Genomic DNA, 19,793 nt, shown 5'->3' on the forward strand with positions numbered 1-19,793 from the left:
TTTTCAAAGTTTCCTATGGCAAAACATTTGTTCAAAGAATTTACATTTCTCTGATATGTTAACAGCTTTCTGTGTCTGGTCGGTATCCATTCATCTAGTTCAGCTGCATTATTTTCATATTCGTCTACTGTAGCTCCTCACTTTCATATCCGTCATTTTGGTTAACGTTATCTATCCACCCAGCCAGATTTTGCTCTTCTTCTATCCCAATTACCTCTGATAAGTACTCCTCATCTGAATCCTCAAACACAGGCTATGTTCAGAAAATATCTTTGACAACTTTATTAGTCTACCTTCCTATTCATTTTGAGCCTATAGCTAATGTGGTTACCAGCAACCTATTGAAAAAGAAAAAAAAATACGATAGTTGAGTATCAGTTGAAGGAAATTCTATCTACATTCTGAAATCGCTTCATTCACTCATCTTATTTCCGTCCTATTGCTGACCTCCGTTGGAAGTTTCGGTATGAACAATCACCACAGCAGCAAATCGGCACATGACCACACGTAGACAAACACAAGCAAGCCTGCATATAACATATCTTACACGTGTGTGTGAGAGATATGTTACATGTAGGCTTGCTATGGGTGTTGGGTTATTCTTTCGTTCCGGTATACCTAATTCAGGCAGCACAAGCTTTAGGGTATGCATGACACAATATCTACTGAAAACCTACTACCAAATCCCTTTTTGTTCCTATTCGTCTAAATAAAGTGCACTGTAACAATGTGGTAAAATCTGATTTTTTTTTTTTTTTTTTTTTTTTTTTGCGCACGGATTTACTAGTTATTGGTGATTCTCTGAAAATTCTTCTGGAAAGTGTATACACCTATAATAATACTTGACACTAATAAAAGATTGTTCATATTTAACAGCTTATAATTGTCATAAATTATTCAGGTTTCTACCGAGCCTTTCCTATTTCAGATTTACCAAATACGAAGTGAATCCGTTATTAATATGCAATATCATAGGGCTATACTGTATACTAAAGTATAAAGTATATAAATTTCCAAAAGGATTTTGCTATCACATCAGTGAAGATTATATTATGAATAAAAATACAAATATATTTTGGGGATATTATGCACTAAGATAGTGTAACTCCCCCCCTCTCTCTCTCTCATATATATATATATATATATATATATATATATATATATATATATATATATATATATATATATATATATATATATTATATATGTGTGTGTGTGTATGGTGAAGTTACTAGACCTAAGCTCTTTTTCTGTCCCCATTCATGACAACCAGTTACCCACTAAGTCTGGGTGGGCTGGGAGGCCAGCCAACAACCCATGGAAAAACCCAGGCTCTCACTGGGACACTTGGCGTTTGTGTATGTTGTTTCCTTGGTTATCCAGATTGTTTATTCTTGTTTTTCTACGTGGCTTCATCTCCATTATTGGCAGAATTGCACTATACCTATGCTATTGCCGCCATTGACTCTCCTTTCTTTTGCAGTATCACATATCAGACATGGATTTACGAGATACATTCAATATGTTGGCGAGTAGGAGTGTAAAACACGCCACCCATAAAATCTGAGATATCGGAAGGAATGACAGCAAGTGCAACCTTCTGTCTTTGCTATTCAAACATCGGTAGCTAGGCGAGCACTGTCTCCCTGACAACATTCCTCGAACTCACATTTAGTCCTGAAAAGAGGTCATGCTCTAGGTCTTTACATGTAATCATTTACAGTCATGAAAGGCAAATACGTCTGACAATATTGATATTACCGTCTTCATACAGCCTAGGCCTAGTCTGCTCTTTAGCCAACAGTAGTCTTGAAACCAACACACGCACACACACACACATATATATATATATATATATAGATATATATAGATATATATAGATATATATAGATAGATATATAGATAGATATAGATAGATATAGATAGATATAGATAGATATAGATAGATATAGATATATATATATATATATATATATATATATATATATATATATATATATATATATATATATATATATATATAGCAGATAGACCTAGAGTATGACCTCTTTTCAAGACTAATGTAAGTTGGATGAATTTTGTGCGGGAGACAGTGCTCTCCTAGTGTCTGAATAGCTAGACCTAGAGCATGACCTCTTTTCAAGACTAATGTAAGTTGGATGAATTTTGTGCGGGAGACAGTGCTCTCCTAGTGTCTGAATAGCGAAGATAAAAAAATTGCACCTGCTGTCACACTGATTACTAAAACTTACTCTATACCGTGTAGACTACACACATGCTCTATGTACACTGGGGCATTGTTATTTATTAATGTTTCATTGATATTTTTTTTTTTTTTAATAAGCTTTCCTAATGAGTTTTGCGGGACTGAGTTTCAGAATGCAGTTCTGAATATTAAATATTCTGCACCAGGAAAGCACAGCATAGGCCTACTTTTTCACACTGTTGTGGTACAATGGGTTTAGGTCAGGTACACTGTTCATTTATACATTGTTTCTGACACTAAACTTCAGTAGAGTTCCTGGTGCCTACAGATAGCCTTATGGGCAATCAACATTGTTATCTAGTGAGTGATTATAGGTACTACAACACTAGATTAGGTAGTCCATAGCTTGGTCACTAGTAGACCTGTGGTGGGACATTGTTATTTAGTGATTACAGGTACTACAACACTAGATTAGGTAGTCCATAGCTTGGTCACTAGTACACCTGTGGTGGGTAATCTTTGATCTCATAGTTCATCTACCAGAAGAGTGATGGGCTTCGACAAAAGAAAGCACTTATAGCAACATAAATGAATAAATGAACCTTATCTCAGTCAGCACTTATAGTTTTTTTTTTTTTTTTTTTTTTTTATCTACATAGACAATATGAAACAGCGTGAGAAAAGATGATTATGAAACAGTGTGAGAAAAGACCCACATTACATCTAACTCTGTCACGCAAGATCTGTGATGAGCATTTAGTCTCCGATAATCTGATTGCGCCCGTTTTCCAGATTTTAGTAGTTCTTAGATTTGATCAAACAGTCTGTTAATTTTCCTATTCTTTATTAAAAAAAAAGGTTTTTGAAAACTCTTGTAAATACAAATAAAAGTTTCGTATCATGATTCTATGGTATAGGTTCTGCCATTTGCTTGGTGCAATAGTGTAGTTTAGTCATACGTCTGGCAGAAGTGTAACACATTTCTTTTCAAATAATTTCACCTCTGTTTTTTATTGTTTCGTTCGACATGATGTTATTTTGGTTTTATTCTGGGAAAACCATTTTAATATGACATACAAAACCAATGAAAATGAAAATAATGAATAATTTCCCATAATTTGGTAATCATAGAACCAACTTAAAATGATTATTAAAAAAATGATCTAGAAATGAAAAAAATCCCGTAGGGTGGGTCTGCCTGGACCCAAGTTGCACCAGATAGGGTTAAAGCTTTAATGCATGAATTCAATCCAGGGATTATATGCCTACAGGAAACAATGTTAGGCAACTCTGCTTATAATCCTAGACTAAATTATTCAATATTTAAATCATATCCCCCAACTGGTGATCATGCTCATGGAGGTGCTGCAATTATTATGAATAAATCTCTACAGCACTCCACAATACAGTTAAATACAACACTACAAGCTGTCGCTATTTCAGTCATTTTAGAAAAGAGGATAACAATCTGCCCCTTATACCTTCCACCAGACCTTGCTTTTAACATTGGAGATATTCAGTCGTTAATTGACCAACTTCCAGCTCCTTTACTTCTCCTAGATGATTTTAATGCCCACAACCCCCTTTGGAGAAGTCGGTTTTTAGATAGTAAAGGGAAAATAATAGAAGACCTTATTGACAGGAAAGATGTTACCCTTTATAATAATGGGTCAAAGACTTTCCGCAACATTCACGATGATCATTTCTCTGCACTGGACCTTAGTATTTCTTCAACTAGTATCCACCTTTACTTTAATTAGTCTGTTATTGAAGATTTAAATGGCAGTGATCACTACCCGATCCATTTAAAATATGCTCTGAATGCTCCATCTAAAGTTTTACATAAGTGGAGGGTAGAGGATGTAGACTGGGGTAAATTCAGTAAAGGTGTCAATCTAGATAGGGAGTTTGAGTCCTTTCATTCTCATCTAGATGCCTATGATTACTTTATTGAATCTACTTTGAAGAGTGCTGAAGGCTCGAATCCAAAAACAAATGGCAAATCTTGTTAACCTGAAGTTCCCTGGTGGAATAAGATGTGGTATTCTGAGAAAAGTGACTAGGAAGTGCTGCAGATGTCACAAAACTAGTGGCTCCCCTCAGTCTAAATTAATCTACAAACATGCTTTAGCCAAGCAGCAGCGCTGTTATAAGAAAATTAAAAGAGAATGTTGCCTTTACTATATTAATGGAATAAACTCCAAGACCCCACTAAAAGTGGTGTGGCGCAAAATAAGGAAACTGAGTGGAAAATTTGTTGGGTCACCATTACCTTCATTAAAAATAAGTGACACTCTAATCACAGAGGCCACTGAAGTTGCCAATGAGCTAGGAAAACACTTTTCTAAAGTTTCCAGCCCTAACAATTATTCTCTGGAATTTCAAAGAATTAGGAATTCTGAAATATGTCTGAAGTTTGATTTGGGAAAATCTGAACCATGCAACTACAAATTTTCCCTAAGAGAACTTTGTGAGGTGCTCTCCTCAAGTGAATCCACAGCTCCAGGTGAGGATACAACCATATATGAAATGCTGAAACACCTCCCAGATGATGCCAAAAAATATTTACTCAAGATTATAAACAAAATATGGGAAACTGGAATTTTACCCAAGGACTGGAAAATATCCATAATTGTTCTTGTTAAAAAGCCTAATAAAGATGCTTCCCAAGCCACCAGCTATAGACCAACACCTCTTACCAGCTGTGTATGTAAGCTGATGGAGAAAATGATAAATACTAGACCAGTTTGGCACCTGGAAACAAAGGATTACTATCGCCATTTCAGTTTGGTTTCAGAAAAAACCGCTCCACTCTTGATCCCCTGCTGAGGCTGACCAACCAAATCCAGCAAGGATTCGCCAAACAATGGCAGACCATTGGCATATTTTTTTACTTGGAGAAAGCATATGACACTGCCTGGAGAATTGTCATCATGGAACAATTGCACAAGATGGGCATATGTGGAAGAATGATAGGTTTATATATACCTTTTTAACAGACAGACTTTTTAAGGTAAGAGTGGAAAACTACTACTCCCAACCTTTTATGCAGGAGGAAGGAGTTCCCCAAGGAAGCATTGTAAGTGTAACACTTTTTTCAGAGGCAATAAATAGTGTGGTTGAAAAGATCTCACCCCCTGTTAACCCTTTAACGCCAACTGGACGTATTTTACGTCGACAAAAGTTGTCTGTCGGGTGCCAAGTTGACGTAAAATACGTCGACTACAAAAAGTTCTTTTAAATGTTCGCGGAAAAATACTTATAGGCCTCGTTTGCGAAAAATTTTAAATCGCACCTTGAGGGATGCTGGGAGTTCATGGATCACGCTGTTGTTTTGTTTACAAGCGTGACCCAGCTGCCGCATGTGAGAATTTCTTTCTTATCCCAAAAGAAAGCATCAGCTAAATCTGCTGAAAATCTCAGAAATTCTTTAGTCACTTTGTCGTAATTTTTGCACTTTTCTATTAGCCTTTACATAAAGTTTTATATATGAAAATGTGCACAATTTTATGTAGAATACAACAAAAAATAACTCATGATTGTAGCTTTTATCAATTTTGACATATTTTCATATAAATCATGATAAGTGCCAAAATTTCAACCTTTGATCAACTTTGACTTGACCAAAATGGTCGAAAAATGCAATTGTAAGCTAAAAACCCTTACATTCTAGTAATGTTCAATGATTTACCTTCATTTTGCAACAAACGAGAAGTCTCTAGCAAAAGATTTCAATTTATGGTGAATTTTTGGGACGCTAACTCTGCTGAAAATCTCAGAATTTTGTTAGTTTCTGTCGTAAGTTTTGCACCGTTTTATATTAGCCGTTACAGAAAGTTTTATATATGAAAATGTGTGCAATTTCATGTAGAATACAAAAAAAAATAACTCATGGTTGTAGCTTTTATCAGTTTTGAAATATTTTTATATAAATCACGATAAGTGCCGAAATTTAAACCTTCTGTCAACTTTGACTCTACCGAAATGGTCAAAAAATGCAATTGTAAGCTAAAACTCTTACATTCTAGTAATATTCAATCATTTACCTTCATTGTGCAACAAACGGGAAGTCTCTAGCACAATATTTTGATTTATGGTAAATTTTTGAAAAAAAACTTTTTTTTTACATCCACGAGTTTTGAATTCCTGCATAATATTGTGATAATATTTTCTCTGTGTTGCCTTGATCGTTTTACAATTTGTTATATACCAAAATCATCACAATTTAGTGTACAATACAACGAAAAAAAAATAGCTCATTAGCTTTTACCGTTTTGCTCACAGCACGATTTGTATACAATTATATATGAAATTTTTTTTTGCGCTGTCATATATTCCAATATTTATATATGAAAATTATATTTTTTTCCGTTTCTGATGGTTGCATACTAAACTTCAGGCAATGAGAAAAAAGGAGCCAAAAATGAACTCTCAATCTTAAAAACTAAGCGTGGTGTGATTTAAAAAAAAAAAAAAAAAAAAAAAAACTTTCTTTCCGCTTCGGCACTAGCTCCCAAACGCCGCCAGCATACGGCAGACACTTTTGCAAATAGAGGCTCGGCGTTTCAGGGTTAAATGCTCGCTTTTTGTCGATGACCGTACAATATACTGCCCAGGATATGATTCCTTTTCTGTATGCAAACATTTGCAAAGGTCTAGTAATGCTGTTACTAAGTGGGCTGATGAGAATGGTTTCAAATTCTCCTCTTCCAAAACAGTTGCAGTAAGGTTCACCAGTAGCCGGTGTGTGGAAGAGGTTCCCATACCTAGTTTAAAAGGGTCCATCCTTCCTTACGAAAGTGAAGTTAAATTTCTGGGGATGACTATTGACCATAAATTAACATGGGCTAGCCACATAAATGTTCTAAAGTTTAATGTTAATCTATGAATATTTTAAAGGTTGTTTCTGGATTTAGTTGGGGGCTGATATGAAATCCCTTCTGAGGGTATATGACTCTGTGTGTCGATCTAAGCTAGACTATGGCTGTCAAATTTATTCTTCAGTCTGTAAAACCAAGCTAAAGGAAGTGGATGTTGTACACAACATGGGGTTGAGAATGTGCTCAGGGGCTCTTAGAACTTCTCCTGTTGAAAGCATATATGTCGACACAGATCATTTTCCCCTTGATATAAGAAGGCAAGAGCTAGGGTTGCGATACATGGCTAGAATGAAAAGTGCTCCCAAAAATCCCTCCTTTCAAGCACTAAAGGAAACAGACTCTCGAAGTTTTTCTGGTACAAGAGCTTCTAAACCATTGTAAATTGGACTGAATGAGGATGTTAGGAATAGTAATCTTAAATCGCAGAAGGTCCTGGAAGTAGAATATCCTGTAAATCCTCCATGGCTTATTCCAGAAGCATCAGTATGTAAGAAACTATTTAACAAAAAGGACTGCACTGAAGAAGAGATTAGGGGAAAATTCTTAGAGCACGATGTTACCCATACTAATTTTACAAAGATCTTTACAGGTGGATCAGAGTCAGATAGTGGTGTTGGTTGCACTGTTATCCTTGGTGATACAGTGTACACAGCTAAATTACCTGACTCTGCATCAATATTTACTGCCTAATTAACAGCCGTAGTGTCTGCCCTAGACTTAGTTTTTCAAAGTAGCGACTCTAATTTTGTCATACTCAGACTCTAGAAGCACCTTAAAAGGTATTAAAAAATGTAATAGCTTTCATCCATTAATTAAAAAAGTTGAGGAGTGGTTTTTTCGTATATATTGTCGGCGTAAATCAGTCTTTCTGTTGGGTCCCTTCTCACGTGGGGATTCGCGGAAATGAGATGGCAGACAGGGAAGCGAAAGCTGTAGGTATTTTATCAGAAACCTCTTTCAGAAAAGTGCCTCATACAGACCTAAAAGGTCCCATTAGATCTTATGTTTTAAGTAAATGGCAAGAAAGGTGGACTTCTCCTCTTCTTGCCAATAATTAGAAATATAGAAATATTGGGGATAATATACTACTGTGGTCTTCATCATTCCAGCTTGACAGACAGAGGTTATTTTAACCAGATTAAGGATTGGGCACACTCATTTAACCCATCAGTTTATTTTAGAAGGAAGCAACCCTCCAGAGTGTGCTTACTGTGATGAGACACTAACAGTGTAGCACATTCTGGTGGTCTGCCCCAGATATTTTAACCAAAGAGAAATTTTCAGGGCAAATCCCTGTCTGATATTTTGGGAGATGAAGCAGATATTTCTACTATCATGTCTTTTTTAAAGTGTCTTAAAATTTTTAACGATATTTATTTCTTAATATATTTATTACATCACGTAGAATTTTAACAACATTAAATTTTTTATTATGTATATATCACATCATTCATTAAACTTTATACCCTTATTTATTGGTCACATCACACCATTTTATTTATTAATCATTTCCTTCATGAATTCATAACTTTAACATAATTTATTTTCTCTTCATTACAGCGCTGAATGGCCTTGTTGGCCCCAGTGCCTGGGTTTTTGCCCTAAATATCATACATCCATCCAAATGTTTGCATGCTCTGCCAGGGTGACAGTGCAAGTTGCATTTATGTCTTTCTTACGCAGCTGCATCGTCGTGATGTACATTGAGTTGTACATTGACAGTTAGTGTATCCTTATCTGCCAGTGGCCCTTGCTGTTGCTGTTCTAATTGATAGACAGACATCAGGAACCTCTTCCTCTTTTAACTGGCTGTTCAATTGCACTTAGGTCAGCAGCTGTAAAATTTGGTCCCAGAATTCCCTCCCAGCCACCTTGAGTGTATAGCCCATCTTCTTCCTTGAGGATGACCACTAACATATTTCTGTTATCTGTTGGACCACAGTCCACATCTGTGACCCTCAGCGTAGCACACTGACCAATGGACAGTGGCCTAAGCAACTGTTTGCCTCTTTGAATCTCCACTTAAGCGATCGTGGTTCTTCAGTCTATTTACGTCAGGCAAAATACCATGCCTAATCTGAAAATCTTGCTTAAAGTGAACATTCTTCAAGTGATCTGCCTATTGTAAACTTTGTGCAAAATGCTTGCCTAATGTGAACACTAGGCAATTTTTTTTGCCCAAAGTTCACATTAGGCAATTATCCACCCAGCGTTCGACTCCGACCGGCCAATGAAGAATGAGAGGAATTTATTTCTGCTGATAGAAATTCATTTCTCGTCATAATGTGGTTCGGATTCCGCAGTATGCTGTAGGTCCCATTGCTAGGTAACCAGTTGGTTCTTAGCCACCTAAAAAAAATCTAATCCTTTGGGCCAGCCCTAGGAGAGCTGTTAATCAACTCAGTGGTCTGGTTAAACTAAGATATACTTATTTTTTCCACATTGAGCGTAATATATATATATATATATATATATATATATATATATATATATATATATATATATATATATATATATATATATATATATATATATATATATATATATATATATATATATATATATATATATATATATATATATATATATATATATATATATATATATATATATATATATATATATATATATATATATATATATATATATATATATATATATATATATATATATATATATATATATATATATATATACAGTATACAGTAATAATAATACTCGAACTTGCACAATTCGAGTTGCACAAATTCACAGACACACGAATTTTTCATTGTAACCTAACTAATGGTCATAATATATATAAGTTTTTCACAGACACGCAAACATTGAGAAACCCTGCAAAAGTGTTTGTTGAATTTATTATGTAATTTATAAGTTTTCATGCTTGTGTGTGTAAGTTAAACATTAAATATTATTAAAAGTAATAATTTCCCTCTCTTAGCGAGATGAATTTTTATGGTACATTTACACAGGTATGTTTATTTGCATGATAAATAAACTTTTTACCTAATAATAAGTACTAATTTTCAAATATTAATGAGATTAATAGAATTAAATAATAATAATAATAATAATAATGATAATGATAATAATAAAACTGTAATAACAAAATTCGTATTATTTTGAACAAAAATTCTTCCCTTGAGTTATGTAAGACGGTTCAAAGGCAAAAAGCTGTCAGACATGTCATATAACATGACAAGAGGGGGAGTGGTGCTAATCAGTGGTCAAATTTATTTCTCTCTTTCTCTCTGTGTGTGTGTGTGCGAAATAATTCATAAAATATTTCTCTCTTAAGTAAGGACAACTGCTCTCTCTCTCTCTCTCTCTCTCTCTCTCTCTCTCTCTCTCTCTCTCTCTCTCTCTCTCTCTAAGTTAGCCAACCTACGTATTACAGCACTGAAACTGTACACTAGATTGAATTGATCTTATTTTACCTGTACCGTTTACAAACTGTAAATGCCCCGTTCTAAAACATAGAGACATAGAGTATTTCAGAATATAGAGAAAGTGACAGAATAAAAAAGAATTTAAAAACGAGGTTGAGAAGGCTTCTAAAAATAGGTCGGTGGAATGGGGGAGAGAGTCACACACTCCTATATTCTTAAGTCAATCATTTATTTCTCTTTTTAAGGGTAATGTATTAAGCTAACTTTTAAATGAAATTATAATAACTTTAATTTCATTTAAAAGTTAACGTAATAATTCTCTCTGTGTGTGTGTGTGTCCGAAATAATTCATAAAATATTTTACTCTCTTAAGTAAGGACAACTGCTCTCTCTCTCTCTCTCTCTCTCTCTCTCTCTCTCTCTCTCTAAGTTAGCCAACCTACGTATTACAGCACTGAAACTGTACACTAGATTGAATTGGTAAAAAACATAGAGACATAGAGTATTTCAGAATATAGAGAAAGTGACAGAATAAAAAAGAATTTAAAAACGAGGTTGAGAAGGCTTCTAAAAATAGGTCGGTGGAATGGGGGAGAGAGTCACACACTCCTATATTCTTAAGTCAATCATTTATTTCTCTTTTTATGGGTAATGTATTAAGCTAACTTTTAAATGAAATTATAATAACTTTAATTTCATTTGAAAGTTAACGTAATAATTTTGGAGCATGATTAGGGTCATATATAGCGTTTAAACTTTAAAAATAAGCATTTATTAGCATTTTTAGGGACCATGCCAAACTTACACGAAAATTCATCCTGCACGAGGGGTTCTGGAACCTAACCTCGCGTAAGTTTGGAGTATATGACTATATATACACATACATACATATACAGTACATATATGTGTATGTATAGTTATATATATTTATTTATATAAATATACTGTACACACACACACCTGGGAAACTCCAGTATTCGCATCCTCCCAGTTTGTGTAATCACCAATTCACAGGATTTTCTGAGGAACATAACTGTATGTCATTCACAAAAAATTCGGTGATTTGCGAATTTGTGTAGAAAAATATTCAATGATTAGTACTGTATTTTCATTTTATTTTTGTGACTATATACATTATTATAAAAAATGTAGTCACAAAAATAACATGAAAATAGGCAGTTATAAGCATTTTTAGAGGGGTCCCAATATATCATGGCTTTTCAATATTTGTAGGTGGTTGTGGTGGTACCTAACCCTGCAAAAAGGGGGGACCACTGTACAGTGCACTCCACTTTTGTGTGGGAACTTTCACCAATTTGCAAATTATATTAGTGACCGTATCTCCAAAAATATCACTAATTCATTTTTTTCATAGAGCATCACTGTTTATTCACTAATTACTTGTATGTTTTGATATTGTATTTGTGACAAAATAGAGATTTTTATGATAATTAATTACAGTGTACTTATACTGTAAGACTGTATCTCTCTCTCTCTCTCTCTCTCTCTCTCTCTCTCTCTCTCTCTCTCTCTCTCTCTCTCTCTCTCTCTCTCTCTCATACATTTTATTTTATTTTAATGGTAATGTAAGATGTATTTGAAATATTGCTGTAGTGTTTTGGATGATAGATACTGTACAATATCTAAAATATTTGCTAATGATTTTCATTTTATTTTCCAGTAAAAGGAGACTGGAAAATAAAATGAAAATAATTTGCGAATATTTTAGATACTGTACAGTATGCTTTATCCTCCAAAAACACTTTACAGTGATAGTTCAAATACATCTTACATTACCCTTAAAGAGAGAGAGAGAGAGAGAGAGAGAGAGAGAGAGAGAGAGAGAGAGAGAGAATTAAAACTGTTATGACCAGTCTCTGGCCAGCATGGAATAAGCTTAACAGATACAGCAGTACAGTGTAAGTACACTAAATTTTTATCATAAAAATCTGTATTAAGTCATGAACACAATATGAAAAAATACAGTAATTACTGAATAAACAGTGATGCTCTACAAAAAAAGTTAATTAGTGATAATTTTAATTGTTTTTACCAATGTAAAAGGAAAACTGGACGACTTCAATACTGTGAGAGAAAATGGCTATGCTTATGTATACAGGGATAACTTGATTAATTGTCAGATGTTATGTAAGACAGGTTTGATTAATTAGTATGAAAGATTAATTTGTATTAAACATGTTATAGATATTTTGCTGTATTTACGTTAATGTTATTTTAAAATTAGTAAATCATTGTTATAAGTGTTTTAGGAGGCGTATATACTGTAGAGTAACTGTTGTAAAAGGGTACAGGCGGTCCCCGGTTTACGACGGGGGTTCCGTTCTTGCGCCGTGTCGTAACCCAAAAATCGTCGTAAGCCGGAAAATCGTCGAAAATCGTCAAAAATCATAAGAAAACCTTACTTTTAATGCTCTGGGTGCATTGAAAATGACGTAAACTGCATTATTATTGAGTTTTACACCAAAAAATCCTTCAAATTATGATTATTCTGCCGTTGTGGGGCCATATTTCTTCCGTCGGATCGGCGTACGACGCGTCGTAACCCCGGAACATGCGTCGTAAGCCAGGAAATAATTTCTGATGAATATATTTGAAAAGCGTCGTAACCTCGGAACGTCGTAAGCCGGAACCGTCGTAAACCGGGGACTGCCTGTACTAAGATGACTTAGGGTGTTTTAGGATGATGGTTTGTTATGTATTTTTGTTTGAACTGATATCAAATTGTTTTAGTATGATAATTTAAGGTATATTTTTGTTTGAACTATTAAATTATGCAGTGAACTTTTAAAATAGACAGTTATAAGCATTGTAGGTTAAAATAGTTATAAACATTTTAGTTGAAAGGATACAGGGTATTTGGCAGATACGAGCATTTTTAGAGGTGATTTTGCATTTCTGTGGTGGGTTGTGGAATCTTATCACCATATATACAGTATATACACATACATGCATACACAAACACACATGTATTGTATATCGTTGTCCCCTGGTGATCCAGTTGTGTCAGCTAAAGTTGAGTGTTGGATAATAAGGATCCAGATAATTAGGAGCTTCCTGTAAAGGCAATCTCATATTTAATAATGAAATTATTGGTAAAACGAGTCTGTGTTTAACAGAACAGCATTAATTTTTCATCTGGAAACATTTTTGTTTAAAAAAAAAATTGTTTTCTTATCAATAACTCCAATGTCCTTTTTTGGAATTTGGGACTTACGTTATAATTGTTGGCTATGAAATGAACACCAAGTCAGTTTTGCCATGACTAACATTTGTCACAGGTGGTTAGTGGAAGTAAAAATGTCAGGACATACATACTTATATGACTAGATTTTCTTGAAGACTGACTTTTATTTTGATTCTGTTTCAGACTGCTCCCAAAACAAGCTTCCACAACGATAGTGAGGATGAAGATTTTATTGTGGATATTCTTAACATGGGGACAAAGAGTGCACCCCTTCATGGAAGAAAACCTGGCAGTTCTGTATATAAAAGCCCTGACAAGGTAACCGTGATCACACGTTACAATTAGTTTTGCCATGTAAAAAGTAGCAGACTTAACCTTGATTCTAATCATCTTCCATCTTGTAAGGGGGAAGAAGTTTTGTTTTTGTTCAGGGTCACTCTCTTTACTAATTTTTTTTCCTTAAAGTTTTGTCTTTGATTGTCAATTAGCATATCTGGTGTCAGGAATGGGGTAATATTGAAATGGAAGGATGAAGAGTTTGTTCTCAATTTATTGTCCCGAGAAGAAATCAATCATTTCTTAGTGGAAAGGAATATGACTGATAGTAAGTAATTTATACATATTCATGTTTTAAGAGTGTGGAGAGAGGGAAAGAGTAGCCAAAGAGCAAGTGTTTCCCTAACCTTGAACCCCAGTAAAATATCTATTGACAATATTCATGTGCAAATTTCATAATGAATTTTGTCTTAGATGTTGGTAACACATTGAGCTATTTACAACTCTTCTTCCCTTCCTCAACCAAAGCAAATCAGGTCATGTTTTATAAATGAGGTCAATAGGAGATACGGAATGCGTTGTCATTTTGATAATTTTTTTAACATTTTATCAGTGAAAATCGTGACAAAATACATGAAAGTGAAAACTGACAAAATACAGAAAAAATAAAACAATGGCATAAAAGAAAAAAAATGGTAGTATAGTAGTTTGTGTGAACTACAATTGTGGTATAATATATCTCTCTCTCTCTCTCTCTCTCTCTCTCTCTCTCTCTCTCTCTCTCTCTCTCTCTCTCTCTCTCTCTCTCTGTCTCCTCACTCTGGTTCCCACACCCTCTAAACTATTTCTCAGCTATTTATGAGTGCAAAGAATGTCACAAACTTTTCCTTACACCTGCACAGGAAAATCACCTATTATAGAATTTTTTTTCAGTTTATATATATATATATATATATATATATATATATATATATATATATATATATATATATATATATATATATATGTAATAATTTTCTAATATATATATATAAATATATATATATATCTATATAAATATTAAATAAATTATATATTTATATATATATATATTAAATAAATATATATTTTTATATATATATATATTAAATAAATTATATATATATATATAAAATTAAGTATACCTTAGTTTTACCAGACCCCTGAGCTGATTAACAGCTCTCCTAGGGCTGCCTGAAGGATTAGACTTATTTTTCGTGGCTAAGAACCAATTGGTTACTTAGCAACGGGACCTACAGCTTATTGTGGAATCCGAACCACATTATAGCGAGAAATAAGTTTCCATCACCAGAAATAAATTCCTCTAACTCTTCATCAGCCTGCCGCGGAAATTGAACTCCGGCCCGTCGAATGACAGTCTGAAGCTCAACCGACTCGGCCAACAAAGGGCTTAAATATATGTATAATATATATATATATATATATATATATATATATATATATATATATATATATATATATATATATATATATATATATATATATTAAATATTAAATGTTTTTGTTTTTGTTTTTGTCAACTGCCTTAACCCTTTGATTACTGCCAAGATGAGGCCTGACATTTCCCATAATCTGGTGGTTTTTCAGAAAGTTATCTTCTCTAGTATGTTACCAGATGCATGAAAATGTAAATAACCATTGCAATAGCGCATTCTTTTGTTTTGCTACGAATTAACCTGTTCTTTTATGGTAATATTTTGATAGTAGCCATCTGTAATATATATATGCAATTAATGTAACAACACAAATAAATAAACATAGGATAAGCACTGTATATTGGGGTTGACTGTTGCCAGAGGTATAAGCACTTTACTGATTGTGAATGACAGTTTTCTTTTTTTTTCTTTTGTCATTTTCTCTCATTTTGTTTGAATCCGCGAAAGGCCGCTACATCACAGGTGAATGTTATAGTTAAAAATTATTTCTATATCTGTCAGAAAACTAATCATAATGGTCATCATTTTTATGTTTCTGTTTAGTATTCTACTAGCAAGGCAAAAATGAGAGATTTATTATTATGCAAGAGAGAGAGACTTGACAGAATGAAAACTTTTACCAATGATTTATTCCTTCTAATTGTACTCCAATAACATTGGAAAGTACTCTCATTTCAGTAGAGACAGTTACAAGAATGGTTGTATATCACTGATTATATTTTAACCCCATTTTTGGATAATATTTTTATCAATAACCAAGCACCCAGTTGACAAGGAATTCCATACGTGGTTTTAGAAATTCATATTTATCAACGCTGTTTGAGCTCATATAAGAGACCAACATGAGCATTTGTGTTACCTTGGTTTTACCATTCAGACATATACAGAGACTTAAAAGCTCTCTTGACTATGGGCGATTTACAAATATATTTAGGAGTTTGTCACTCATACTGAATACTTCAATAGTGAAAACTAACTTCTCAGATCTTATACATTCTTGGAAATAAATAGGAATTTTACCTTCTCAAGTTTATATTTTTTAGAAGCACAGTGTATAGGAATTCCTCTTAGTAATTATATACTTTACTTGCCTTACACCATTTTTTTAAGATTGCTATTCAGAAGAAACAAATACCTCAGACACTTCTGTAATACTGGGAATGCCGTGTTACTTACCAGGAAGGTGTTTATGCATGAGAGAGAGAGAGAGACCATACAAACTGTAAGAATGGCAGGTATTCATTTTTCTTGATTAGTACAGCTGCTGCCAAATAATCAACACTGAGAAAAATGATACTATCTTTGTGTGCCATGTAAGGTAAATAATGTATATAGGTTCAGGTTAAAAGAATAAAAGACGTTTCCCTTGTACCTCTCCTTTACCTGTGAAGGTTATTCTAGCAGGTTATACGTTTGCAGGCTACAAGTGGTGAATTGCTTTGTTATTTTTGGCCTAAGGGATGTAGGTAATTGCAAAAAGACTATTAGACATCCTAACAAGTTTCTGTAGTCTGAAATTTCTCTATTGTTTTTATATTCGTTATCCATTCACCTGTCATTCAAACCTTGTCTCCATGTTATGAATGGTAATCAGCCACGTGCAGGCAAAAAGAAACAACCCCTGGTCTATAAAGGGATTAGTTACTGTTCTGCACAAATGGTACAAGCTGCTTGGTGCAATATAAGTACTCACCCTACCCAGGATTATACTTAGTCTAAAGGAAACCTTACCAATAATGCCAGACTCCTTCTCTTCTTTTCTTCTAAGTGAAGGAAATGGAGTCATTTTCTTTACTGGAGCAGCAGAAAAATATCTGAATAAAGTAAAACATCAAGGTAGCAAATTTTATATATATATATATATATATATATATATATATATATATATATATATATATATATATATATAACTGACATCAGGATCGAACCAGGTCTTTCAATTGAAAGGCAAGGCTGCTGCCAAATATATATAGAGAGAGAGAGAGAGAGAGTGTGTGTGTGTGTGTGTCCATAGCAAGGCTTACGATGCAATATATTTTGAGAGAGAGAGAGAGAGAGTCCATAGCAAGGCTTACGATGCAATATATTTTGATCACTGGTGAATATGGATATTTAATAGGTGACAGTTGCATTTACATGGCACAAACAGGTGTGGCAGACGATGTCAGTGTTACGTTAGATACCAGAATCCTTTTGATAGAAAAGGATTCTGGTATCTAACGCCTATGACATCGTCTGCCACACCTGCTTGATGCCATGTAAATGCAACTATGGATATTAAATATCCATATTCACCAGTGATCAAAATATATTGCATCGTAAGCCTTGCTATGGACTCTCTCTCTCTCTCTCTCTCTCTCTCTCTCAAAATATATTGCATCGTAAGCCTTGCTATGGACACACTCTCTCTCTCTGTTGTTGTTTTCTGCTTTTTGTTTATATTCCACCTGCGTTGAGTTTGGTGGGCCTGAAAGCTGGAATACTACCTTGGGAATAGGGCATGGGATTATCCCTTGTCCCTCTGACAGATTCCATTTCCTTGTTTGATTGATGATGGCGGTCAACAGTCGGGAAAAGTGGAAATCATGTTAGCTGCCAGTAATGAAGGAGGATTCCGAAATCCGCCTTTGTCAATGAAACAAGGAATTGAAGACTGTCTGAAAGTCTTGAGATAATCCTGGCGCCCTATTTTCAACCTAATATTCCATTGGCCACGCCCTCCAAACTTGACGAAAGTGGGAGGTTCCTAGAGCTGAAAATAAGGCAGGCCATTTATGACAAAGGATGCGGGCATCTCAAATACCACCTGTCGTCAATCACATCTACAAGTGGCTTGTAAACACTTGCCACCTACCAAATATCTATATTCACCTGGGACAATATTATAAATTATTGCTGATCAAGATATATTGTTGGGTTGTGCATGTAGCATTTTATGGGCCCTTCACACACAAATACAGTAATCCCCTCCCCATTAGCAGTCTCAATATTTGCTGACTCGCGTATATGCAGATTTCTCTGTGAAATGTATCTACATATTATTCATGGAAAGTTCGCCCATTTGCGGTATTTTTCACTGAGAAATATTCACTAATTCCTGCATTTTCATGACTAAATGTAGTTTTTGAGATGAAAGTATTAAAATACTCTGGTATAACATCTTTAGAATTTTTCTTTGTTTAAACTATCAAAATAGGAAGTGTTTTTAGAGGTGTTTTAAGTATTTGCGGATTTTAGATATTCGCGGGGGGGGGGGGGGTACAGCATGCATCCCCTGGGAATTTGGAGGGTTTACTGTACACACACACACACACATATAACACTGGCTATCTATTTACTCTTCTTCTATATTCGGACCTTAATTTACAACTATTCCTATAAAACATATTGAATGAATTTCCTCTAAAAAAGTGATTAGCCACATAAAATGTATATATGTGTGTCTGTATGCATATATATCCAATATAGTACGATGAACGCGTGCTTGAGAATATAAAATCCACGTAAAAGTTCCAGTTTTCACTCATCTTTTTACTTGGATTTTATATTCTCAAACGTGTTCATAAATAACTAATATACATATATATATATATATATATATATATATATATATATATATATATATATATATATATATATATGTATATATATGTATATATATATATATATATATGTATATATATATGTATATATATATATATATATATACACGTACATACACATATACTGACATTGAAATTTGTGTAATTGTTCTTGTATCAGGCTGTGAGGAAGTTGCAGGTTTTGCAGATCATTTTTCTTTTCCTTCACCTTTTCAGTGTTCACTGATCCCCAAATCTGAGCAAACTTTTGCAAATATTCTGGTACTGTATCTCCAAGTATATCAACAAGGAATCTTTGATAACGGTTCATCTCTTCAACAATCATTCCCATAAATTCGTTATTAAAAAAATATAAAAAAAAAAAAAAATACCGTAAAACCCCGTATTCACGTTCTCACGCATAAATGGCTTCTCTCCAGAACACATCTAGCCATTATTCACTGAAAATTCGCCCATTTGCTTTTTTTTTCACTGAGAAATATTCACTAATTACTGTATTTTCATATAATTTTTGTGAATAAATGCACTTTTTGTGATAAAACTATTAAAATACTCGGGTATAAGCATTTTTACAGGTTTTTCTTGTGTTTAAACTATCAAAACGGGATGTTCTAAGCGTTTTTAGAGGGATTTTAAGTATTCGCGGATTTTAGCTATTCACGGGGGGTTGTGGTACACATCCCCCGCGAATACGGGGGGTTCACTGTAATCTGCTTCCTTTGAATTTTCATTCATATTACATATTGACATAATACCACTA

At 34.0% G+C, this 19,793-nt stretch overlaps 1 protein-coding gene across 2 annotated transcripts in view; it reads left to right on the top strand.

Moving 5' to 3' along the window:
• Nucleotides 1–19,793, top strand: part of LOC136835318 (trichohyalin-like) — a 316,755-nt gene that overhangs the window by 71,247 nt on the left and 225,715 nt on the right. For both annotated transcript variants that reach the window (XM_067098657.1, XM_067098658.1), the window contains one exon: nt 13,864–13,998. In XM_067098657.1, the coding sequence (XP_066954758.1) occupies nt 13,864–13,998 (135 nt within the window). The remainder of the gene's footprint in view (nt 1–13,863; nt 13,999–19,793) is intronic.

This window comes from Macrobrachium rosenbergii, chromosome 55, assembly GCF_040412425.1.
Source record: "Macrobrachium rosenbergii isolate ZJJX-2024 chromosome 55, ASM4041242v1, whole genome shotgun sequence".
Lineage (NCBI taxonomy): Eukaryota > Metazoa > Arthropoda > Malacostraca > Decapoda > Palaemonidae > Macrobrachium > Macrobrachium rosenbergii.